The 25,056-nt window shown below is 47.2% G+C and overlaps 1 protein-coding gene across 2 annotated transcripts; it reads left to right on the top strand.

The window, feature by feature from the left end:
• The first annotated feature begins 425 nt into the window (after window positions 1-425).
• Window positions 426-24,347, top strand: MED26 (mediator complex subunit 26). 2 transcript variants are annotated; one of them, XM_083811311.1, is made up of 3 exons: window positions 426-2,243; window positions 19,756-19,830; window positions 21,627-24,347. In XM_083811311.1, exons 1-3 carry the CDS (start codon window positions 2,169-2,171, stop codon window positions 23,319-23,321), a joined length of 1,845 nt encoding a protein of 614 aa, XP_083667437.1. In that variant the 5' UTR covers window positions 426-2,168; the 3' UTR covers window positions 23,322-24,347. The 2 variants fall into 2 exon arrangements, with proteins under 2 accessions (XP_083667437.1, XP_083667438.1); XM_083811312.1 differs by lacking the exon at window positions 426-2,243 and adding an exon at window positions 2,337-2,956.
• The last annotated feature ends 709 nt before the right edge of the window (window positions 24,348-25,056 follow it).

A 25,056-nucleotide genomic window follows, 5' to 3' on the forward strand; every position in this document is an offset into this window, starting at 1 on the left:
CATGCTACCTTGCCTTGGCATCTAAACAAAATCTAGTGTTTTATGTAATTTTTGGAAAACATTTTCTCTCTACTAGTCATTAATCCAAGTCTTCCTCAGTGAAATGCAGACGAATGGGGGTGCGGGAGGTTTAATCGCTCTTAATAAGCCGCTAGAGGGCCCCTGCAGTCAGCAGAGCAGCGTCCAGGGCTCATTTTCAGACTGGGTTTTAATTCTTACTCTGAAAAATGGTTGATCCTGTGCTGAGATGACCTGCTTTCTGAGCAACACTCCGATTGTGGTGAATATGGGAAATGGAAGATGACCAAGCTGTGCTGGTAAGGAATACGGGCAGTTTTATAGCTCTAACTAGATAATGCGGATTAACAGCATGCTGCCGCCTCACAATTTCAATTTTTGAAAAGAATAAAAGTTTTAAAGTTGTCATTCAGCTCCTATGCACGTGCTTTAAAAACAATTAGTTGGTTTTAAGCTGCTCTTGATATGCTTTGGGACATTTAAATGCTGGGCTGATTGCTTATCCCGTGTGCTAGAGGGTGGCTTTCAGTGGAAGCTGTTTGTTACAGCTGCTTTTGTACCAAATCCAATTTTGTATTACAAGCTTCTGAAAACCTGACTTTTTAATTGCACCTTTTTCTGAATCTACAGAGAGCAAAAGTGGAAAGGTAAATATGTCTTTATAAAGAACTATTTGTTCAGTTTTTGTAGGGTTAACTCTTCCCAGCTAATACCTGTGTGGATTACAAGGGTTGCCTTGTCCATTTTTATGAATCTAATGAAAACATGAAGTTCTGTCAATTGGCAAAAACTTTTATTTTTTAGTCTTTTGTGGGTTTGGAATTGGAAATAACTTCTTTAAAGACACATTTGAGATTTCACAACTAAAAAGACTGCAGTACCCTCCTCCTAACCCGTAATAAGGCCTCCAAACAAACAGATTTTGCACATGTGTCTGTATATCCTTTAATATCTAAGCAGTGGTCATGCGAAGAGATGGGGAGAGCACACTGGTGAGATGAGCAAAGGTGAACATTTATTTTAAACTGGCACAGAACTTAGGTGGTTCCTTTCCGTTTTCCAGCTGGCCCATAACCACTCACTGAACCAAGCGGGGAGGGCTTTCCCCACCACTGCTTTCTACCTGCCTGGGGATTGCTCTCCAGGCTCCTCAGGCATACGATTCTATGATTTCCTCCACATTTTGGGCATTTCGCAGAATCCCAGAATGGCCGAGGTTGGAGGGGACTTACGGAGATCACCTAGTCCGGCCCCCCTGTCAAGCAGGATCACCTAGAGCACGTTGCGCAGGATGGCGTCCAGGCGGGGTTTGAATCTCCAGAGAAGGGAGACCCCACGGCCTCTGGGCAGCCTGTCCCAGCGCTCCGTCACCCTCACAGCACAGGAGTGTCCCCTCATATTCAGCCGGAACCTCCTGGGCTTCAGTTTGTGCCCGTTGCCTCTCGTCCTGTCGCTGGGCACACCTGAAAAGAGACCGGCTCCATCCTCTCGACGCCCTCCCCTCAGATACTGACACACGTTAACGAGGTCTCCCCTCAGCGTTCTAACTTCCCCCATATTTGGGGCGTTTCCCCCCCCGTTTCAGCCGTTGCCCTCACAGAGCTCCGTCGCGCCTCTCTGCGACGCGCGGGGCCTCGCCCGCAGGCTTCGAGCTACCGTTGGGAGCCGCGGGGACGCCCCGTGAGGAGCTGGGTCCGGCGGCCGCCCTCCGCAGCCCCGCTGCACTCCCCTCAGCCCCACGGCCTCCCGCCCCGCGCCCCCCTCAACCGCCACTTTCCCTCCCCTCGCGCACGCGCGCTGCGCGCGGCGGGACGTCAGGGGCGCGCCGTGCGTAACGGCGTCGGGCGTGTCCCAGGGTGCCCTGCGCGGGGCTGGCTCCTGCCCACAGTTGAGTTGGGCCCCGAGCGGAGCGGAGCGGAGCCCAGCAGGCGGGCCCCGGCCCGGTCCCGGCCCGCCGCGGTTCTGTCCCCGCTCCGAGCTCCGCCGCCGCCTCTTCTTCTTCCCCCCGCGCCTCGCGGGGAGCGAACATGCGACTCCGGCTCCCCGAAGAGGCCGCCGCCGCCGGCGAGTGAGGAGCCGCCGCCGCCCCGGCCCGGCCTGGCCCCGCCGCCCGCCCGCCCCGGCCGCAGCCGCCCCGCTTCGCCCAGGCAATGACAGCGGCTCCGGCCCCCTCCCCGCAGCAGATCAGGGACCGGCTGCTGCAGGCCATCGACCCGCAGAGCAACGTGAGTACGGCCCGGCCGGGCCCGGCGGCTCCCGGAGCCGGCAACGAGGAGACGGCGGGCGGCGGCCGCCCGGCCCGGGGCTCCCCCCGCCGCCGCCGCCGCTCCCGAGGGTCCCCCCGGGGCCGCTCCCCCGCAGCCTCCCGCCGGGCTCTTCCCGAGCACCGGAAGCCTCCGCTGCGGGCGGTAGCGGGGAGCTCCCCGGCGCCCTGCTCGCACCCGGGGGGGCTCCGGCTGCCGGCGGCGCCCCCCCCCGTTCCCTTCCTCCTCCTCCATGGGAACACCGGAGGGGCCCCCCAGCTCCCCAACGGGCCTCGCTCCGCCGCGTCCCGCCGCCTCCCGGTACCCCCGGGGCCGGCCGGAGGTGCCCGGCCATGCGGCGTGCGGCCCGGCGGCCTCCCGACGCCAGGCCGCGGCTCGGTTGCGGCCTGCAGGGGGCTCTGGGCCGGGCTCCCGCAGCCGCCGGGACCTGCCGGGGGGCGCCCACCTGTTCCTCGGCCCCCCGCTGCCTCCAGCCGCAGTCACCAGGCCGGGGAGGCGGCCCCGGGTTTTGGGGGACACCCGGAGGGCCTCGACGGTGGAGTCGGGGCTCTGGAGCTGCTCCAGCACCGGGCAGCGTCGGTCTTCGCTTTTATCCTTCCCTGCAGAGCGCTAATGAGCTTATCTGCTCCTTCTGGGATGTAGTGTAAGCACAGAAGTCGGCATGTGTTTCACCAGTAAGTGGCCTTCATGTATACGATGCAGTTATCCGAAGCGTTATTTCCTCCTTTTATTTTTTTTTTGGCGTTTTAAAGCAGTTCTCCGCTCAGGTGTTTATTACGGTGAGAGGGCTGCGGAGCCTGCAGTCTGTCAGATTTCTGTAGCCTTAGCTCAGCAGGCACCGCAGCAGGACGCGAAGGTGCGTTTGGCCTGGCCATCTGCAGTTTGTTGTGGGGGCAGCCAGGGGTGTGTCAGGCTGAATGCGTGCGTGCGTGGTATTCCAGGAGGCTCAGTGTACAAAATGGTATTTTGGCTCTATTAAACTCCTACCTGCTTCTCTCTGAATAAGTATTTTTTTATAATAGATGTATATCACAGTCTTGAAGTAGCTAATAAAGCTATTGCCATTTGGAAACGTTCTGGAGCGGCTTGTGTGCGACGTGAAAACGGAAGAAAAATCACCCAAAATCACCCTGACCTTGTAACTTCTTTAGTAATCCGCTGTGATGCGCATTTGTCATGAGCGGCGATATCGCATGTTCGAGTAACAGTAATGAATTATCACGGTAATTGTGGGCTTTTAAATGTCAAAGTTGCTTGAGTTTGCAGTACTTTAACTCAGTTCTCACTGAAATGTCAGTTCATGAATTTTGTTTGCTCAGGGTTCTCTTCTTGTGGCTGCAGATTTTTTTCACTTTGTCAGGCCAAGTGTCAACCCAGTTACATAAAATTCCAGCAGGTCTCTGGTTTCCCTTAACTTCGAAACTGCTGGCGGCACAGGTTACCCTACTTCTGGTGCTGCTTTCCGAAACGCTCTGGCTGTGTGCAGTTAAGCAGCTAGGAAGTGCGTTTTGTGATGGATATGGTTTCTTTTCCCCCATACGTAAACCCTACATTCCGCTGCGAAAGTGCTTGCAGCTTGGTTGTGATGCGGGGGACCAGAAACAACCAGGCAGCTGTCTGCAGGGGGAAGTTCAAGCATCAGCCCGCAGCTCTGCTGAGCTTCCTACAGGTCAGTAGCCCCATAAGCTTAGGAGTAATGTATGTTAAATTATAATTCTACATACTTGATACTTATCCAGGGCAATAATTAGCGGCGGAAAAATCAGCCCATTGTTCAGAAACGCCTGTAGGCAGGGGGCTGTCTTCCATTTTAACCTCTTCTTCGAATGAGAGCAGAGGTGGTGTGGAGATTCATTGTGCAGGCTTAGAGCTCAGATTTTTTTTCTCCAAAGCGTACACAATACATGGCAAACAGTAGCTAAAGCTATCTGTCACACCGTTTCTGTGAAGGGAAGAAAAATCTGACTTTTTGAACGCGCTTAAAAGTAGATTTTGAATTCAGTCTGACCTGAGTCCCAGTGCAGAAGCATAAGGAACCGTTCTGGTGTTTTCCCACAGGACGAAGTCACTGCAGGTATGAGCCGCGGCACTTCTTGGTGCTCATGGAAAATTGTGGCTACTTTCTTCTGGCTTTTAGAATCTTCTGTTAAAAGAAGTGGTCGCATTCAAACTTAGAGTATTCATTATTGTGATTGACTTCCTTGTTTACCAAGAAAGTCAAGCTTTGAGGCCTGGATTTCTTTCAGGATTTTCAATGTAATTGTCGGTGTGAGCGTGCGTGTGTTTCTGGAGGAGGAGGGGTGAAAATTGCACGGATATTGACAAATGTGCGAAAACGCGGTCTGGTTTTGTGGGGGTGAGGAGGGGGTTACAGTTCTTTATAGCTTAAACTAATAGTACCCCACAATCAGTTTAAGCTTCCCTGATGTGTTCTCTGCTCCAAGCCCCTCCACCCATGTGGATATCCATTTCGGTGTGCCTCTAAAGGTCTTCGGAGTACATACGAATCCCAGATAAGTCTGAGGTCCTGCCTTAAGGGGAAAAAAAAATCCCTATCAGTGTTGTTGAACTGACCAAAATAATCTTTTCCCGAGTTTTCAGAACCTGCTTGCTTTGAGAAATCATCTTCCGTGCCAATTGTTCATCTTTAACTGCTGCATCAAGCCGTGCTGACTCAGGAGCGATGCTTTAATTGTACACAAGCACTTAGCACTTGAGACCTCTTCTAGTAATTGCTGCCGAATATATTTATAACTTAGCTTCGCACACTTGGTTCACAATTTACATGGGTAACCTCTATTTCAAGTGAGACCTATAAGAAATAAGCTATTTAAAAAAAAAATTACATCATCTTGGAAGCCACCCGGGATGTCTGGTTTCGTGTCTTCGTTTATTCAGCCTTTTCGCATCAAAAAAACCATATGGGCAAACTACTTCTGCTGCATGGCTTAAACACTAAGTATCAACATCGATTTCCTTCCAAAGCTTGTGGGTTAGCGGGAACGCACCGCGACTTGTATCGGAGGAAAGAGCTTGGTGTTAGCACCCACACGATGTGATGTCCTTGCAGGAAAATCCTTTTCCTGGGAGAAATGCCAGCTGGAGAAATGTCCGACACCTTACTGTGGCAGTTGTGTGAGGTCTTGTAGAGGAGATTTCCTTGGTTCTGGGAGGAACGACGCTTCCCTTCGGGTTCTTTGTGCGGAGAAACCACCACTTCCACCAAGCAGAACACCTCTGCCTTGTTAAATTGTGCTCCGTGCTCTTCGGGGAATTTATTACCTGATGTCAGGAATAATGAGATCGGTTCGGTTTTGCTCTGCGGGAAAGCCTGCCGCTTCCAACTGGCTCTTAGAATTGCGCTTGCAATTAAATGGTTCCTCGTCCTGAATATGTAGCAGTCTTCGCATGTTAAATATTAGACAATAATTTAATTATTTGCCATTAATACTGCTTTGTGATGCAAACCTAGCTTTGGTTTGAGTAACAACCCACTGGATGTTCGCTGTGGGGATTGTGTTGGCTGTGAATCAGGCTGCCGTGGGTGCAGCACCTCAGCTGGCCTTGCTGCACAGACCTTCAGGAGATGTCCCTGATCTGAATTATTAAAAAATAAACTGGTTTGTGTGCTGTATTAGGTTTAGTGCGTTGGCCCATGGTGATCTCCCAGTTGTCGCATGAGTTGCATAAAGACGCTCCCATGGCCGTTGTCTGTATCGATTGCTTTGCCGAAGTCTAGAAACCAAAGCCTCTATCATCAGCGATAAATGCGCTTTCTAGAATCGACTTTAAAAAGGAGAGCTTGTTCCGGGAGAAGGTGCCAGACGTCGCTCTAATAATATAAATGCTGGGGGTGAAGGGAGGCAGTACTTCACTTCGGGAGGGTCTTGGTAATTTCTCTAGATGCAGGGAAGTGCTGTGTGGGCGAAAGTAGACTAGGCATGGCTTTTGCTTTAGCTTTATCCTTTTCTGCGAGGCCCTTAATGAGCTTACCAGTTTTAAGGAAGCTGCGGTGTGTGAAGAGACTGGAACCTGTTGTACCTCTCCCAACTTTTTGCTTCTTTATTGTAGCTCGTCCTGTTTCAAGGAGCAATCCCACATCTCCCTTTGTGCATCGAGGCAGCTGATTGTGTCAGGTGTGTGGGGAAACAAGCAGGTGGTTGTGGGATTCCCTGATGTGTAGAGTCTGGAGTGGTGTTATCGCATCGGTCCTGGGTTCCAGAGAAAGATTTGGTGTCAGCTGTAGTAAGTCCCAATGTATTCGGTCTCTTGGTAATTTTAAACAACTCTAAATGAGGTTTTTGATGCTCTGTATTGTCAACAGCTGAGTTCGCTTCATGCATTGGTTTGCGGGTGGAGATACTGTTGGCTTCTTGGCCTTGCCCTGCAGTTTTGCTCCCCATCCCTTTCCGAAGCAGCTTGCAAACTAATTTGTTTTGTTTTCCTTTGTGCTTGCTGGAAGTATATTCCACCGGTGCCTGTGATGCTCACATGGATACTGGGTTTAACCCGTCTGAGGCAGCACTTGTCTGTGCAGCTCCCTGGCTGGTCCTGGGCAACTTGTCACTGGTGGCCGTACAGCCTGTGACTTCTGGAGAGGTTTTTTGGGGTGCTTAAAAGCTTTTTGTTTGCGGTTGTACCCATTGCAGCAGCGCTGTCACAAAGCTTGAGGCTGTTAGGACAGAATCAGAGCGGAACAAAAGTCGCAGCGAGTTTGGGTTGAGGGGGTCCCACACTGGGAATGCCCAAAATTGCCTTCCCGTTGTTAATTCCTTGAAACTCCACAGGTTGCGGTGATGATGGCAGTAGTCATTTGTTCTTAAACTGTAATTTGAATGTTTGTTTCGGCGGCAGTGACAATTTAAATAACACCCACTTCTTATTCCTGCTACGTACACCCCTTGTACGTGTGCTGGTGCAGGAGCGTGTGGTGGAATGAACTCGGGGATTGATCTGGGCTAAAAAAGGAAAAGGATCTTTTTTTTTTTTTTTGTTCTTGGTAGTTTGTGATGTTGCTCAATTACCTGATGCAACTCGTGGTGCACTGTGAGTAGTCCTGGCCCAGGTGTGGCAGCAGGAATGGGTATTAAAGTGCTTAAATAGGTTCAGAGGCTACAGAGCGGTGCGCCGCTCGCTTCCTCGTGCTCCCCTGCTGCCTTAGCTTGGCTGGGGCTGCCGGGGAAGAGGCGGTGTTACCTTACCGGAGGAGTTAACCGCGCCTGTCGGCGTGCTCTGAGATGAGAGCGGGTGCCTTATGGTCAAGTTTCGGTTGTGGAGTCTTTACGGGGTGGTTCGGAGGTGTCCGGAGTTGTTCCTGCCTTTTTGTTGCAGTGTAGCAGCGCGGTGGCCAGACACGTGGACCTGGGAGAAGTGCTGGGCAGCTTCTTGCTGGATGTCCAGGGGGAAGTTTCTCGGTGAGCGTTGCAACTGGAGAGTAAACCACTTTACAGCAGTGGCTAATGCTTCAAATAACCCAAAATTAAACTGTCTTGGCTTAAACTCGCACGCTTACAGAAGCCGGAGCTGCCAGCGGAGCTGCTCCCGGCAGCAGAGCGGCTCCGATCCCCTTCCCCTTCCCCACCTCCTGCTCCCTCCTCGGCTGGGGCAGCCAGAGGAGCCCACCTGGCCCCGCTCTGCCTGTTCAGGGCTCCCCTGGAAGCCTGGCTCTGGCTCCTCGTGGCTCGGGAGAGGTGGGTTTGGCACAGAGGTTGGTGGGGACTGTGCAGCGAGGAGAGGTGAGGGTGGGGTGGTGGCAGCCCGGGGTGGTGCAGGCTCAGGCTGTTTAAATCCCAACAGCCAAGCTTTGCGACGAGCGCCTGTCTGCAGGTGCGGACCTGTGATTTGGACACTGAAGTCACTCAGGGAAGACGTGTGGGGAGGGAAACGGCTGTAACACAGTTCTCTTTCTCTTGGTGGAACCGTGGAGCGTTTTACTGAACAGAAGAACCAACTTTCCGTAGGTAGGGTAAACATCTGGAGTAATTTCTCCCAGTCACGGTGAAACAGCGGCGTGGAAAAAGCAGCTGATGTGCAAGGTGTGCATCCTTCCAGGAGGAAAGCTGTGCTGAACCCAACTTCCCAGGCAGCAGGGGAGCTGAGGCTGCGGTTTTTCAAGCAGCTCTGACTGCGGGCAGCTGCGTTCCTGCAGCCACCGATGCACCTGGGACCCCGGAGTGAGCTTTTTTGGGGCACTAGGTTGGTCCTGAAGAAACCCGGGTGAGTTGGGGAGCCCCGGGACAGCTGAGCAGGGGGTCCCAGGGGTGCCGGAGCTGGTGGGAGGCCGCGGGGTGCAGCTGCAGGGGCTGGCAGCGCGAGCGGCTCCGGCTGCCAAGGCACTGCAGCCTGGCACTGCCGTGGGTGGGAGGGAGGGAAAATATTTGCTGTCACGAGCTCCCGAGTGGGCAGAGACCCAATTTGGGGCTTATAAAACGTGAAGACCCTCAGCTTAGTCCGTGTTTCTGAAGTCTGGGCTGGGGAGAGAAACTGGAATTTGTCAGTCCTCTGGTACCTTTTGTGGAACCAAGTTAAGGGTGAGCCTGGGTTAGGAGTGCATCAGGTGTGGGCTCTTGCGTCTCTCCGGCGTTTTTGGTACCAGCTTTTGGCGTAATGGTGCTGTCACTGACACCTTTGGCTCCTGATCGAAGTAGTGCCAGAACAACTGAAGTGCTCTCTCCCGGTACCCTGGGAGGGGAGATCCTCTTCCAGTTTCTTCAAGGAGCTGCCGTGAGTTTTCTTTCTTCAGGATAGGAAGAGGAGGAGTTGATTCTGCCTACTGGGGAAACGGGATACTGATTAAGAAGTGCTTCTTCTAAGGCGTAGTTACTCTGCTATATTAGATTTAGAGTTAAAAATAAATATAATTAAAAAAAAAACGGACATCTGTTTTGGCTGATAGCGCTTTGCTGCTGCCCTGTCTGGCTGTTTTGTGCGTGGTGATAACTTCAAGTAAACTTTCTTAGGTCTGCGTAGTGCGTGGTATGGTGCGGCCCCACTTAGGTGCCTGGTCTGTAAAGAAATATTTCAGGTAAAGGCAAGTACATCACGTTCACCTTAATGTAATTGCAGGTTTGTTTATTCAGTATTCTAACAGCTAAATTATTTTTTTCTGCAGGTAATTCATGCTTTCAGTGCTTGGAAAAATATTTAAGTGCTAGCAAATTGCTTTAATTTGAGGTACAGTCTGCTGAACTGAACAGCACGGCAGTGTTTTCTGGGGCACGGCTTTCATGGGGCAGTGGTGCATGCTGAAGTGTGATTGTTAATATCAAAGTATACAATTTCCAGCGTGTCCAAACAGTCGGTGGTAGAAATTTCTATTGAGGGAGTCACTGGAAGGAAAACGTAATTAGTTCTGTTTGATTGAACAAAGTGGTTTTCGAACTTAGCTGTTAGGGAGGAGAGGAATTCTCTGCATCCTACATCCGAGCCTGTCTGGAGTAGTTAGGAACGCGCTCAGCCGGGTGTGTTTTGAAACTTTGTGCTGTGAAGATGATCGTGCAGAGGTGGAAATCTTGTCTGAGACTGACAGCCAGCACTTCTGTGGGGAGCTTCTTCCTCGCGTATTGTTCTCGTGATGCTCCGCGTGCTGATTTGCATGGTTATACTGTAGGTCTTCACGTTTTTTTCAGGAGTGCGGCACTCGGGAAGGTGGAGGAACAGCAGCTTGTCCCAAGATGGTAACACACGTTCACAACTTGTCTGAGATGAGCGAACTTCAGGGCTGTCTACAAACAGCTCCAAGTGTCTGTAGCTTAAAGCTTGGAGCTGGTTAGCATAGTCAGTATATAACATTCCTCGTGCTGTGTGCGTTGATTAGGTGGGAGGAAACATGGAATTTTTATATATTTAAGTACGTAAGTAACTGTTGTGGATGTTCCAGAAAATGTCTACTTCAGTGAAATTGTTCATCCTTGGAGAAACTACACTTCCCTGACGTAGAGCTGAGCATAGTGAGACTGCGGAGGATTCAAGAGGGGATGTTTCAGATGTATTTGAAAAGGTGAGGTGGTCGTGATTTGTGAGCAAATAAGCACACTAATTGAGAACGTGACTGTATCGTGAAAAATCTTGCCTCCGCTGTCATGTATAATGAGTTTGTATATCAAAATGTGAGTGTATGTAGTATTTTCCCTGCTGGACTGTTTAAGACAAGCTATCAAGGAGCTTACTTTGGCTTCAGCGGGGCTTTCTTAGGTGGAAATCATGGAGGCTTCTGCTGCTAGGTTGGAAATAACTAAACTTGGTGTTGTGAGGGCCAGCTTCCAGCTTCTGAGTGGTGTTTGTTTAAGGACAGATAAAATGCTGATAGCAGAGCTGGGTCCTTCTGTCCCGTTAGGATCACACCGGGCGATTGGCCCCGGAGTGGCGCTGATCCTACAGCCAAGCAGCGCGCTGATTTGTGAGCTGGGAGATGAAAGGTTGTGTGCTGGAAGTATTTGGACATGGGTGATTGGCAGCAGCATTTCATCTAGGATTCGGTGAGCAATAATTTGAGGATAAATTGATTGCACTTTTTTTGGCGTCTCCATAAAACCTCTCTATAGTGTGTGCTGACGTACGTTCGGTATTAGTAATTGCTGTTGAAAGGATAGTGACTTATTTCTCTCCAGACTCGGTATTTAAAACCTTCCCAGTTTGTAAGGGTATGTTTCTCAGATTTGTGAGCAAACACACCATGCTTAAAACCTCACGAGCAGTCATGCGAGCACGTTGCGTGCCCTTCTCGCCAATGAATTAATAAATCCCACCGTGCAATGTATTCAACAGGCTCTTACCTTCGCCTCCCTTGTCATTTAAGGAATCCTTTGAGAAGCTTCCTTGGCATTTTGAATAAAATTGGTCTGCTACATTTAAAAGTACTTTGGTACGGTAATGGGGGATTTCTATTTTTTTTTTTTTAAGAAAAGAGTGAAAATTGTATCTCATAGTGATGTTAGGGTTTTCCTGCGTTACATTCAGGTTAACAGCTGTAGGTAGATATTTCATGGGATGGGTAACTAACATAATATTTAAGAATTTCAGAAAGCTCTCGACCCTTTGAAGCCATTCTCATCAAGACCTTAAATGCGGGTTGCATAATTTGAAATCTCCGCTGGTTCTCTAGGGGTGTGTTAAGATGAAGCAGGTGACTGCAGAACGATTCTGTCCGGGCGATGCCTTTAAGGGTCCTTATGATCTAGCTCAGTGTCTGACTTTGCCCTTACGGTAACGCAGGTAGATAACGACGGGCAGCTCGGGTGAAGTGGAGAGCTGCTGGGTGCGCGGCACCTGACTTCTCCTTCCCAAATAACCACAGTCAAAGTACAGACTTGGGGCCAAGTGACTGCCTCGCTCCTCGCTGTGGGAAGCGCCAAAAATACTCTAAATAAAAAGGAGTGCGTTTTAAGGCTGGATTTTCCGTATATTTTGTGGTGTTCTGCCTGAATAGTCAACAAACTCCCATTTCTCTCGTGTTGAAGTAGGACTGGTTCCTGTGGCTTCAGTTGCACAGCAACCTAGTTGTATGGCTCTTTGAATTTTTCAATAATTTTGGAATAAATAGTGACTACCAAGATTAATCTGGTTAAACTTTCTGTACAGGTGGAGGGAGAGGAAGAAGGGTTATCGTGCATGTGACAAAATTGTTGTGGTTAGATGTCCTCAGGACCAGCGCGATGCTTGTTTGGGTTTCTTTAGGGCTCGTGTGTTTAGTGCTGGGTTCTGTGGGTGTTATTTATTGTGCTGAAATGATCTGTAGTGATCACACTCAGGTGAGCACGTTACATTATTTTGTACTCGTTAGATGTGCAGCTCAACACCTGACAAGCCTGGTTCTGATAAGACACGTGGTGGTGTTCCACAAAGGGTTAAATACATCTGTAGCTGGCCTCGGTGTGCTCTCTGGTATTTGCACCAGAAGGCACTGGATGCACAGGGCTGGGTCAAGCCAAACAGCTCCGTGGTTGTTATTGTTTCATTAAATCAGTTGCGTTGTTTTGGCAGGCCCGTGCCATTTCTGAGGTGTTGCTCAAGTGTTGGGATGTCGAGTGGCGGGTGTGGGGTGGTTGAAGTGGTGGCAATCGGCGGCCGGAGCGGTGCCGGGCTGACGTCGGCGCCGTGTCTGGCACAGCCAGGAGGCCCGCACGGTAGGACGAGCCGTGGGCCACGGGTGGTAGCGGGCTGCTGAATTTTGCAAGTCCTTTATAACACGGACTGCTTCGTCTAATTAATTAACATGCGCGCATCCTCTTGGGGAGACAGAACTCAGAATGCCAGCTGCGTGTCGCGGGGGCGCAGGGCTGGAAGGGCCGTCTGGAGGCGACGTGGTCCATCGCCGCCTCTGAAGTAACGTCCCCTATGTAAAACAGCTCCTTCCAGGTTCTGTTCTTAAAGCCCTGTAGTGTCTATGGAAACTATTTGGGAGCTTGTTTGAGTGCACTGGTAGTTCTCTGCTTGTTCCTCATATGTAATCAGGAGTTGTCTTGTTGCAAACTAAGTCAGTGAGCGTGAAAACAACTGATCACCCTTTTCTTTATGGTGGCTCTAATGCATAGGAAGGCTCATTTCCAGCCGTGTGCGTCTCCTCCCTAGTTTTTTTCCGATACTCTGTGAGCTGAGTACTTAAACTCTTTCTCGTTAGCTGTGTTTTCAAAACCCCTTATCACTGCTCTCCTCTGAACTCCTCTTTGTATACATTCTTCTTGAACTGCGGCGCCTCGGGATGAACGTGCAATTCCAGCTGAATTTGATGCCTATACCGTTCCTTATCAGCACGGCGTGGGGGGGAAAAACAAGACTAAAATATCTTGCCGTACTATTGTTGTGGTAGATGCTGCTGACACTGTGTTCTGCCCTGCTGGCCCAATGGCAACCAGATGTGAGCTCTTCTTCCTCTGTTCCCATGCCTCTGTACCGCACGTGCACCTCCAGCTAATGGCACTTCGTGTGACCAACCTTCGCTTCAGTCGCTAGGCTTTTCAAATCAGGTTCATAAACTTGTTCCTCCAAAAAGTTTTGCCGAGGTTCACGGTGTGGTGGTTTTGGGCGGGTTGTGGGGTGGATGGGTGTTTTTAATTTTTTTTGGTGGGGAGAGGGAAAGAAGTTGTTGAGGTGTCATGCTGCAGCGGCTCTTCTACCTTCTGTATGCAACCGAGGAGTAGGCACTAGGGTACAAGTCTTACGACGTTGTATGCGGGCTGCATGGTGAAGTTGACAATTATTCCTGTTTGTAGCAACAGGAATGTCTTCCAATTATTGGTTAATAAACATGAATGGAGCGAAGTGTTACAGTCCTGTCAGTTCTCTAGTTGCCTTCAAGACCTCCTCCTGTAGATGAAGATCTCTCTCGTGCCTCTGCTGATCTGTGACCCGATTGTTTCGGGTGTGAGTCTTCCCACTCTGTATCCTACTACTTCTTGGACCTTCTAATGACTCCACCAACAGGCTCTTCTTTCAGGGGGCGGTTGCCCCTGCCTCGCCGTGTGCTGCCTGGAGGTGTCAGGGTCAGACCCAAGGGTCCCGCGTCCCCCTTGGAGCGGGTCACTGGGCTCAGGTGCTGGTGGCACACACTGGCTGCTCGGGGCTTGGCCCTAGGATGCTCCGAAGGGCTGGGGCAAGTTCTCCTGCTGGCCAACTCCTCTCGATCCCTTGGCTGTCCCAGTCTCAGTACAACTTACTCACGTGCATATGTACTGTCAGAAGGTAACAGGGCTAAAGTGTCTTGCTCGAGTGAAATATTTCGGGTCTGCTGATGTCTTTGCAGAGCGGTATCTTGCTGGAGTCTGACCTAACTCTCTTGTTTGATCCTGGCTTTGTAAAGTATGTGTGGGGAGGAATCTGGATGATGTTACCTTCCCATTAAATAAAAGCTGAGAACAAATAAAATGTATGCAGACTTCTTAAATCTTTCAATTAGGCCTGGAAATGTTAAATCCAGAGGTCAGGATAAGTTCTTGCCGTACTTCTGTGACTGCTCTTGGTAGCCAAGGAGTATTTCTCGTTGCTGTTTTGCGGTACGCGTTTCTGATCAGTTTTCAAAGCATGGACTCCCAGTGAATTTCTCTTGTAGAAGATGCTCTCAGGGGATGTCATCAACCCAAAAATGCATAAATCATCTATTCATGTTCAGTATTTAGCAAAGCAGATCTTTAATAGGAAGCACACCTCCACCTTTAACAATACCTTTTGTATACCGGGGAATACTTGAACTCTGTTTATGCAAACTAACTTTCAAACACTTTCGGTAATTATGAACAAAGTAGTGCATGGTCATCTTTTTGGTATGTCATTTCTGTGAATAGTATCTCCTCTACCCTATCTTTAGACAGCGCCATGCCACGTTGGGGGTAGGGGAAACTGTTAATAGATCAGTTGCAAGGGAACTGATCTAAATACCAGCACATTGTAACCTGAATTCTGACTTTGTGTGTTTGGTCTGTATCTTTGAATAAATGGCATTTTAGTTTGCTGTTCATGTTATGTATTGCTAATGTCTGATATCTGATGCGTCCTATATGAAGTGCGAAATAAACACTCTGCTACTGTATTTCCATCGCAGTGCTTAAATAAAGCCTACTGTGACTAGCAGCTCTCTTTCTTCTTACTCCTTATTCCATGTTTTGGATTATAATGCAGTCAAATAGCTTTTATACATACACACTGCCGTGAGCAAAGTTTGGTATTGATTAGAGACCCCAGTCTGGGGTAGGAATCGGTGCTTAGATGTAAGTAAGAGCTACGCTGCTCTGGAGAAAGCGAGCGTGAGTGGAGGGCATCCCTCGTGGTGCTGCTGCCACACCTGCGTTCAGATCGGTTCTGCCTTCCTGGCAATTTTAGCAGTATCGACCTTGGATCTAGGATTTTCTCTAATGTTATCCAGCCTAAAGATTTACGTGACCCGTGGATATGACAGTTCTTGTAACTCCCAATAAAATGCTGCTGTCCTAGGGGCATGGGGAAGACAAAAATGGTACAAATGCCCCCGTGAACCTCTGGGTAGACCATGCTGCATTTTTAATATTAATTGCAAACAGAAAACAACAACTTGGTGATAGAGATCTGGATTCATATCAGTATCAAAGACAGATCTGTTGAGTCTTCTATCGTAGGTCCACTTCTCTTGCTTGTTTTTGTAAGAATTTCTGTGATATTTGCTAAACAAAGCACTTCCTTTGAAGCTAGCAAACTACTGAGTAGTGATAGCATGTTCTGAAGAACTAAATTGTAATATAATGTCAAATACCTTCTCTCAAAGCCAGTATCTTCTGATGTGTTTGTGTAGTCTGTTCAGAATACTTATAATGGAGTCAGATTATTGATTATTACAACCTGTGACTTCAGGAGGAGAGCAGCATTATACTTTGTTTAGAAAAGTTTCATTGATCAGACTCGAGGTGTTGTAAGCCAGGTTTAAATACCTTTTAGAAACTTCTGAAGGTACTAACGTGACCGTATGGATGATGATGCTGTGTCAAGGGATGCCTTCTAGTGCTGTTATTTGAACTTCATGCGAATAATTACAAAGAAGAACCTTCCTGTCCAGAATCCAGTAGGACAGAAATCTGTGTTAGCAGCTTCACGGCAATTTTTTTATAATTTTGTGCTTAGCTCTTGGGCTTTCCTGCCCTAGGGAAACACCCAGTCCTCCTGCCCCAGGCCCTCATCCGTACTGCTCAGATCTGGTTTGTCGTCTACCGTGGTCCGATCATGCAAAAATCTTCAGAAGCATCCTTGCAAAACCTTAAAAACTGATTTCAGCTGGGGTTGAATGATGGCGGTCGAGTGTTTCTGTGGCAGCTCTTCCTTGGGCAGCAGCGGGGCGAGAGCGCCTGCGGGGCCACGGTGCTGGGGGAGAGTGGAGGCGCTGAGCTGGCGCTCGCCCCGTGCCGGGCTGCTCGGTGCAGGAGGAAGAGAACCGACCCGCAGCAGCTGAGCCTGGTGCGAAACAAACCCCCAGCAGGCTGCTTGCTCTCCCTGGCCCTTCTGCAGCCCCGGCACGTGGAAGCGGTGACGCCAGCTCGTGCGCAGCCGCTTGCTTTGCTGCTGCCTGTAAAGCTGCCCAGGAAGGAGGCGGCAGGGAGCAGCTGCGTGCTGAGCACACCAAACCCAAAAAAAACTTCTTAGCCCTTTAAACCACCACGTAGCGCCTACCCTGAAGTCAGTTACTGAATTGCTCTCGATGTAGAAAAGCGAAAGCAGGGTTAAGATGGCAATTAAAGAAGAGAAATTGAGCTGTTTGATCTTTTCCACGGAGTTCAGAACCCCGTTCTTTTGTCTGAGGCTGTAGTAAAAACATTTACTGCTGAACTTGGAAAAGATCTGAGATCCCAGTAGTGAGCTCCGGAGTACGACTGAATGACTTCAGGAGGCTTGCATGGAATAAATAAGATTTGTTTTCTGTGACTGTCATTAGGGTTGGCTGGAAAGGATTATTGTAGATGACTCGAAGCAGATGTTCTCCAGTAAAATTTGGAGTGAATCAGTCTGTGTGCCGGTCGGTCTTCACACCATGGGAGCAGCATGGGACGAATCGAAGTGCAGCTTGAATTCTTCTCGGTTGTTTTCTGCAAGGTCCTGAATACGAACGAGGTCCTGGGGCTGTTTCGTGGTACTTCTTGTTTTGGGGTGGTTGTAGTGGGTTGCAGCATAAGTAGACAAAGGCAAAAAGAAACTAAAATGATGTGCAAGTTTGAGAGACCGAGTTATGCAATTGTGCTCTTACACAGTGTCCGAGGAGAAGTTGCCAAACTCCCTTGTCCCACTGTGCCATATGGTACTTCGCCTATCCGCTGCGTAGCCAAGAAGCATTTCTAATAGCAGCTTGCATTAATAAATGATCGTTGCTGCTGCTGCTCAAAATAGGACGTCCTGGTAGGTTCTATAACTTTGTTCTCATGTCAGTTGTGTGACAATACATGATTTTTATGCAGCCAGTAACAGGTGGTTTAAGGTAAAGACCCTGCTGTGTGATACTGATGTACTGCTGTTATCGAAATAGGTGCCTTCGTCTCGAAAAGATGATACTTGAGGCCTTTTGGAGAGGTCATCTTGTTTTCATCATAGTGTTTAACTATACCACAAGAGATTTCATGGTCTGTATTATTTTGAAACAGGTAAAGATGATTTTTATGATAAACTTTTTGTGACAGTTTGGATAAAGCGTTTCAAGATAAGAGCACAAAACTACTGGAGAAGGGTGGAGAAGCTGTTGAACCTGCCTGAATTATTTTTTTTAAGAGAACCAGGCTTCCCTGAAGGTCAAAAGAAGGAAAAATAGGAGAAGCTACTTGCTGTTCGAGTGTTTGGCCTCCTTGCAGCCATGGCTTCAGTGCGGCCGGGTGCTTGCGATGGCCCACGAGTGTGTGAAGAGTCTGAACCCGCTGTCTTGTGCTCTGCTAGGAGCTGAGCGATCAGCACAGACCCGGTGGTGTAAGGCTGCTTTTGCTCTCCTAGTTGGTACCATGCCTCTGTCAGAGGAAGGGAGTGCAGCAGGAGCCTAGCAGCTATCACTCCTGGTACAGACCTGGCCTCTGGGAGGTGATTTAGCATTTGGGGGCAGCCATATGCGTGTCTTTAGGTATTTTAAAACAAAGGCAAAGCTGTTGCTGGAAATTCCCTGACCAGTTTCATCTTTCTGTAGGTGTGTATATATATATGAGCATATCGCTTTCCCCATCTTGACCTCCTGATAGGCTAATGATCCTTTTTTGCCATCAGTTTGTCATTTAGGTAATGAATATTTGGGGATTACCAGTAACTGCAAAAATAATCGTACCGGTTATTGATGTGTGCAATAAACAGTGATTTCTTGCGCCTAGGTAACTCATAGTGTAAAACGTGTTGAGAGGGAGAGTATCATGTTTTGCAAGTCTAAAAATGTTTGTCTGGAAACTCCCAGAATTAAACATTAGCTATTCTGAGCGCTCCGGAGCTAGAAACTTTGGAGGAAAAAAAAGGGGGGGCTATGTATTACTTAAACTGTGGTGCTAAATCCTCCTTCCTGGGCAGCGAGGGATGCAAGGATCAAGACGTGAAGAAAGTCAGTGCACTGAAGTAAAATACTAAATACCAAAATACATCGAAATCGGTGCTTTAAAACGTAAACCTGCCTCAGATGGTAGGGCTTTACCCATCTGCAGAGGCATGGCAGTTCAGCAGAGAAAGAATCGTGACAACTTAATTCATCTTTAGTCTGAAAAAGATTTTATAACTTGAGTTACAATCACTCCAAACCAATATAGACTTAAAAATAAATTTGATAAAAGTTACTGTAAAAACCAGGCAAACTGTTTCATTGCAGCTTTATCTGCGTATCATCAGCCTTAAGCAGTCCTGCTTTTGTTTGGGACTTTATAAAAGGGCAGAAATGAGTTGGAAAAAGCCGAGTCCTACAAACTCGTGTTCTTCTTAACACGAAGAACCTCGCGGTGGTGTGGGGAGAGCAGGGCTGCCTGCCTGTGCTCGGGAAAGACGTGGGGTTAACGTGGGATCCCTGCGCAGGTCCCGGCTGCGTGATTTTCCTCGGCTGCAGTCTGTGTCCAGTTGAGTCACAAACGCAGTTAAGCAATAAACGAGGCTCAGTGATTCAAGTTTTCCTTCGCTTATCTTTTAAATCCATCTACAAAGGTGAATTAGAAATTCCAGTTTTCAGTGCTGTTAGTATCAGGTCATGGAAATTTGGATCCCTGTGTAGTCTGAGTGCTCTCAGAGGAGTTATTAAAATCGCACTCGTGTTTAACATCCACAGATCATGGCAGCTGCCTTTGGGAGGGCCTTGTGCATACAGAAATGTTGCAGCGAAGCCCATCAGAAAGAAGATCGGATACCCTCTTTGTAAAGTGAATTTCTGAAGTTGCTCCTCAGTGTCACATAGCAGGAAGTGTAATTCCAGAATGCTGACGGTTTTTAAGGTGGCTGCTTGGGAGCTGGATCCCACGCCTGGTTTGTCTGGTGCTGGGCGACTGGCTGAGGACACCTACTGGGCACTGAGCTTGCTTCAGCTGGTTTGAAACTTGGAGTACTTTGTACCTGGGCTTTTAGGCGCTTGGTGTAGCTACAGGAAGCACCGGTATTTTGAGCAAAATTAGTCAGCGGTGACTTGTGTAAATCTAAAGCAGTGCCTAAAAGAATAAATGCTGCGTTTCTGATTTCACTGGTTACTCTTTGTTCACTTGGCGTTTATGTTTCCAGTTAGGACAATTAACTAATACCTGGACTCGGGTCTCGGAACTTTGCTAATTTGCACGCTGGTTTTACTGCTAAGATTTCATTTAGTTTTATGTAAGTGTGTGTTTGTTACAGTTCTTTCAGTTTCCAACTAGGTCAGTAAAGTGTCCTTGTCCCTATTCTTTGAACGATCAGCTCCCTAAAGCCAGACAGTGTGACAGCAATTTTGTGATTAATGTTTCCAGCAATTATAAAGTGGAGGTCTTACAGTACGTTTGATAACTAAGACATGTACGTGAAACATGAAGTGACTCTTTCTTCCTTGTTGCAGATCCATAACATGGTGGCAGTGCTGGAAGTGATCTCCAGCCTGGAGAAATATCCCATTACCAAAGAGGCACTTGAGGTATGTCACCATCTGAACGTCACTTGGTTTTCTTGTGTGCATAAAAGGACTTTCTCAGCCCGTCTCATTTCCATAAGAGCTTTCCTTGAAACAATAGATCGATTGCAAAAGATTCACAATTAAGATATTATTTTGTCCCTCTCATGCTGCTTCTGACATCTCAATGTGTACACAGTGGTTCTTTCTGGATTCAGATCAGTGTTCTGGGCAGCCTGGTTCCTATTTGTATAAGGCACTACATTAATTGTTACTTGCTACTTGTTAATTCTTCACGTTCATCACCACTCTTCTTGTTGAGCTACTGATCACCTTTTTAGTTGTTTGGTGACAAAGCAATGAATCTGAAATCGGAAAGGAACGTTCTGTAAAATTAATCTGAAATTTAGTCCAGCATGTTTCAATGCCTGAATCTCTGTGGTGAGATTAGATGTATTAAAAGCTGAAGTATCAGCTGGGATAGCGACTGCAGTGTCTCCGGTCACTTTTAAATACAGAGCCCAAAGATGCTCCTATGGCTAAATCATAAAAAGGTTTTCAATCTTTATCGTGAAATTGCTTTTAACTACTGTTTTTTATAACCTTTGACTGTTTTCCCTAGACTCAGGTAGCTATAGGATGGTTTGAGGTGATATCTGATGCTGTAAGTAGTCAGCACTACAGGATCAGCTGTTAGTGAGTACTGAACACAATGCCAATGCAAATAATTACTGTGAAACGTGAATCGTGATATTCACAAATACAATTACTGTGAAATAATTGTTCTGAGCCTTAGATGGTGAGTGCTAAGTGCTCTCCATGCTGCCACGTGGGAGACAAATCTCAGAATGAACAAATCTCAAAGCAGATGAGATTCTGAGGCATAGCAGTACAGAAAGCGTTGTGTTGTGCCAGGGGTTTACCTTCGCATTCATAAAGGACCAAATGTGATGGAAATGCATTCCATGTGGGAATCACACAGCTATTCTGTAAATCCTGGGTGCAATACCAAGATGATTTTTTTCCAGCTGGAGACGTTGAAACCTGTCTAGATTTTTGTCAACTCTAGTTGCATTTCGACATATGTATCACATGTTGCATATTTCTCACAAAATCCAGTCTGTCTTCCTTTGAAGTGCTGCTCTTAAGTAATCCGACTTGTGGAATTCTTTGTTTCCAAGTGTGCTTTGGACACAAACACTTCACTTCCTTCCCATTACAGAACCGTGTTGGGGCATCATAGAAAAGCCTCTCTAAGCTGGTCTTCAGTACCCTTTCAAGCTACTAGGAGTGAAGGGGGAGGACATGAAGGAAGAAGACAGGACATAAATCACACCTTGGCAGTCAGATCTGTGAAATGGAGATTTGTGTTTTCAGTGTGTTACTGTGACAGGCAAAGATTCTGGATTTTCTCCTCATGCCTCTTTCTGCAGGTCTCAGTTTCGCTGTAATAAATGAACCTTTTCTGCCTTGAGTACTGCAGTTCCACTCAAATCTGAGCTTTCACCTATACTCTCAAGGTTCCCGCTGATTAAAAATTCCTTTCTGATGTTTTTCACAGCTAGTGGCTCTGCTGCTTTAGCCAGGGGAGGAAGAAAGGATGGCTTAAAACCCACAGTAGGTTTCATTCTGTGTGGCAGAATGCTGGACCAAGTGGGCTAATCCTTCCAAAAAGGCTAATTCAGCTCTTAAACCTTAATTGTTTTATACTAGATATTTCTTAGAGTAAGCATTAAAAAGCAAAAACTTACTTAGAAAATGGAATTAGAATTTTGTTTAGAATGATACATGTTTCTAAAAGAACTTTTATTTTTTTCTAGGAAACAAGACTTGGGAGGCTTATCAATGAGGTGAGGAAGAAGACATCCAATGAGGAACTTGCCAAACGTGCCAAGAAATTGTTGCGGAATTGGCAAAAGTTGATAGAACCTGTAACCCAGAACGAACCAGTGCCAAGAGGGTTGCCGAATCCACCTGGATCAGCAAATGGGGGTGCTCACAACTGCAAACCAGAAGCACCGCTTCCTGCCGTGGCTGGGTCAAAGCCAATCAGTGAATTGAAAAGCAGGAATGACATACAGAAACTAAATTCTCCAAAACCAGAGAAATTGGGAAATCGGAAAAGGAAAGGTGAACACAGGGATGGGCATCAGGGCCCTCCTGCCCCAAAAGTCTCCAAAGCTAGTCATGAAGTATTACAAAACTCTTCACCCCCTCCAACGAATGGAATTGGAGGTAGTCCTGAAAATTTTCCTAGTCCTGTAGATGTAAATCTACACGCAGGGCCTGAAAGCAGCAGGACAGAACTCAGTGAAAATGATAAACACAATAAGATTCCAGTAAATGCTGTAAAACCTCACACCAGTTCTCCGGGACTTGTAAAACCTTCAAGCACTTCCTCGTTATTAAAGACTGCAGTGCTTCAGCAGCATGATAAATCAGAAGAAACCACAGGACCGCACCAACCTAAGAGTCCTCGCTGTTCCTCGTTTAGCCCTAGAAATGTCAGGCATGATACTTTTGCTCGGCAGCATACTACGTACTCACCAAAGGATTCGATGCCTAGTCCGTCTCAAAGGTCTCAGTTCTTAGATACTGCACAGGTGCCATCACCGCCACCATCCTTGATGCAACCATCAACACCTCCCATGCCAGCAAAAAGACTGGAGTTCCCTCAGCAATCAGTAACTGAGGTATCTCAGCACTGGCAGGAGCAGCAGGTACCTTCTGAAAGCCAGCACAGGCATACAGCAGGGACGCTTCAACAGCACACATCTCCCAGCTGCAAAACCAGCTCCCATCCTGGGGAATCTCTCACGCCACACGTGGGCTTTTCACAGGACACTTCAAAAATGGACAGTGACGATGCTGCTTCAGGTTCAGATAGTAAAAAGAAGAAAAGGTACCGACCTAGAGACTATACAGTCAACTTGGACGGGCACGTGACAGAAGGGGGCGTGAAACCTGTGAGGTTAAAAGAGAGAAAACTCACTTTTGATCCCATGACAGGACAGATAAAACCTTTAACACAGAAAGATCCTTTGCAGGTAGAAATCCCTGCACTTACTGAACAGCACAGGACAGAAACGGAAAAGCAGGAGCAAAAACCTAACCTGCAAAGCCCTTTTGAACAAACGAACTGGAAAGAATTATCCAGAAATGAAATAATTCAGTCATATTTAAACAGACAGAGTAGCTTGCTGTCTTCATCAGGAGTACAGACTCCAGGAGCTCACTACTTCATGTCTGAATATTTAAAGCAGGAGGAAAGCACTAGAAAAGAGGCTAGAAAGACTCATGTTCTAGCTCCTAACAGCAAACCTACAGACTTGCCTGGGGTCACAAGGGAGGTCACAAGTGATGATCTCAACAGAATACGTGAACATAACTGGCCAGGCGTGAACGGCTGTTATGATACACAGGGTAACTGGTATGATTGGACACAGTGCATATCTTTAGATCCACACGGGGATGACGGTAGATTGAACATCCTGCCTTATGTCTGCCTAGACTGAGTTCAGTTTTGCTAAAATGCTTTTACATCTGCAGTTAGCAAAAATGGCAGACACTATGCCACTTAAACACGGAGAAAGCCTCCTGTCCTGGACAAACAGGCCCAACGAGCAGAGGGTGAGAGGGAGCTGGGTATTGACAGCTCTTTCCTTTAAATTCTCCTTTTGTGAAATGCTGCTACCAGTTTACTAACAATTGCAAAGGAAGGCATACGAAGGTTGATAAACTGAGTTCAAAACTCTATAGCGAGCCAGCTATAAAAAAGTGTTAGTCCCCAAGAAGTGAAGATGATTTCCAGCACTTTCTGAATGCCGGAATCTTATTACAGGCAGGTACAGAGAAAATTTGTGGAAGTTACCTTAACAAAATATGCATCTATTTATTTGACTTGATTTGGGTTTTTATTTGGCAGTGAGATATTCGAGAGACAATGTGCAAAAACTGTAGTTTTATTTGTATCACATCTCTGAACATGATTGCGTTTTTAAAGTCATGTGGTACGGAGATTGGGTTTTAAACAGCAGGTGTTGCACTGCAGGCTGGGCAACCAGCTTCAGCTCAACATTCCATAGGCATCCACATATTTTAGTCTGGTTTCAGTTTAAATCCAGTCTCTGAGAAATGCTGCAAAAACTAGATGTTTAATGATATTTTTGATCCCACCACCACCAGCCAAATATTTTTCCTCCTTTTCCCTTCCTGCAAACTTCTAGGAAAAAAAAAAAAAGAAAATCACCTTTTCTAGAATCTAAATGTAATGAGGGTGCTACGAGTTTGTAACTGTACTGTGAGAGGGAAAAAGGAAGCCTGTTTGTATGCTGGAAATATACTTGTTACCATTCCTTTAGATATTGTTTGCCTTATGGATATCCATCATAAACGCAATTTGCAAAAACAAAGAGCCTTAGTGAATGTACAGTAACTAGACTTCTGTGTTCTTGGGATGCAGAAGGGAGCAACTTTGCTATTTGGTCCTTTAAGTGGACACATTGTGATATAAATGTGGAAATAAAAAAAATTTGCACAAAGCAGTTTGTGAATTATTTATACTGAACTAATTTATTTTTAGAAGTTTGCTCGATTCAAACTAACTGAGAATCCATTGGAGCAGTGTGGCGAAGCTGAATCCCATCTGACAGTGTCAAAAGCAGCTGGCTGTTAGGGATATATAAGATGTCTTCCAAGTATATTGGTGGTATTCAGTCGCACAGGTTGGATTTTTTTAAACTCTGGTTGCATCCAGGGTTTAGAGACTGATAACCCAATTACCGTTAACGTACCTCAAAGTCTAAAAAGATCGTAGTTCCTCTTTTCTGAGTAATTTTGTAATATATTATTCCTAATTGTTAAAAATGATTTCTAAAGCAGCCTAATTCAGTATAGAAAGCTAAGAATTTTTATTAACTGTAATTGCTTTAACATTTGGGACTAGTTGTTTTCTACAGTCCCTGGTACTGGGCTTCTGTCCAGGGGAAAAGGGGAGGGGACACAATACCAAAAATGTTTCTAGGTTTAGTGATGTTAACTCATTTGTGCTGGATCTCACCTCTGTGGAAGAGCCTTGGCAACAGTAGTTCTGCTGCCTTTGAAAGCAAAGTCAAGCTCTTCAATGTCAAATCATGATCTTAAAAAGGTGTTCATCACCAGGTATGCATTAGGTGGATCATTCCGTGGAATACAACTGAAAACGTTTGGTTTATTTTGAAGTCATTCTTGTTAAAACCTACTGCTTTTGTG

The sequence above is a fragment of the Anser anser genome, assembly GCF_964211835.1.
Source record: "Anser anser genome assembly, chromosome: 25".
In the NCBI taxonomy this organism is placed as follows: domain Eukaryota; kingdom Metazoa; phylum Chordata; class Aves; order Anseriformes; family Anatidae; genus Anser; species Anser anser.

Coding starts and splice junctions, on each gene's coding strand:
- MED26 (XM_083811311.1), top strand. CDS start 2,169: ATGACAGCGGCTCCGGCCCCCTCCCCGCAGCAGATCAGGGACCGGCTG. Junction 2,244..19,755: donor CCATCGACCCGCAGAGCAAC/GTGAGTACGGCC, acceptor TCCTTGTTGCAG/ATCCATAACATGGTGGCAGT. Junction 19,831..21,626: donor TTACCAAAGAGGCACTTGAG/GTATGTCACCAT, acceptor ATTTTTTTCTAG/GAAACAAGACTTGGGAGGCT.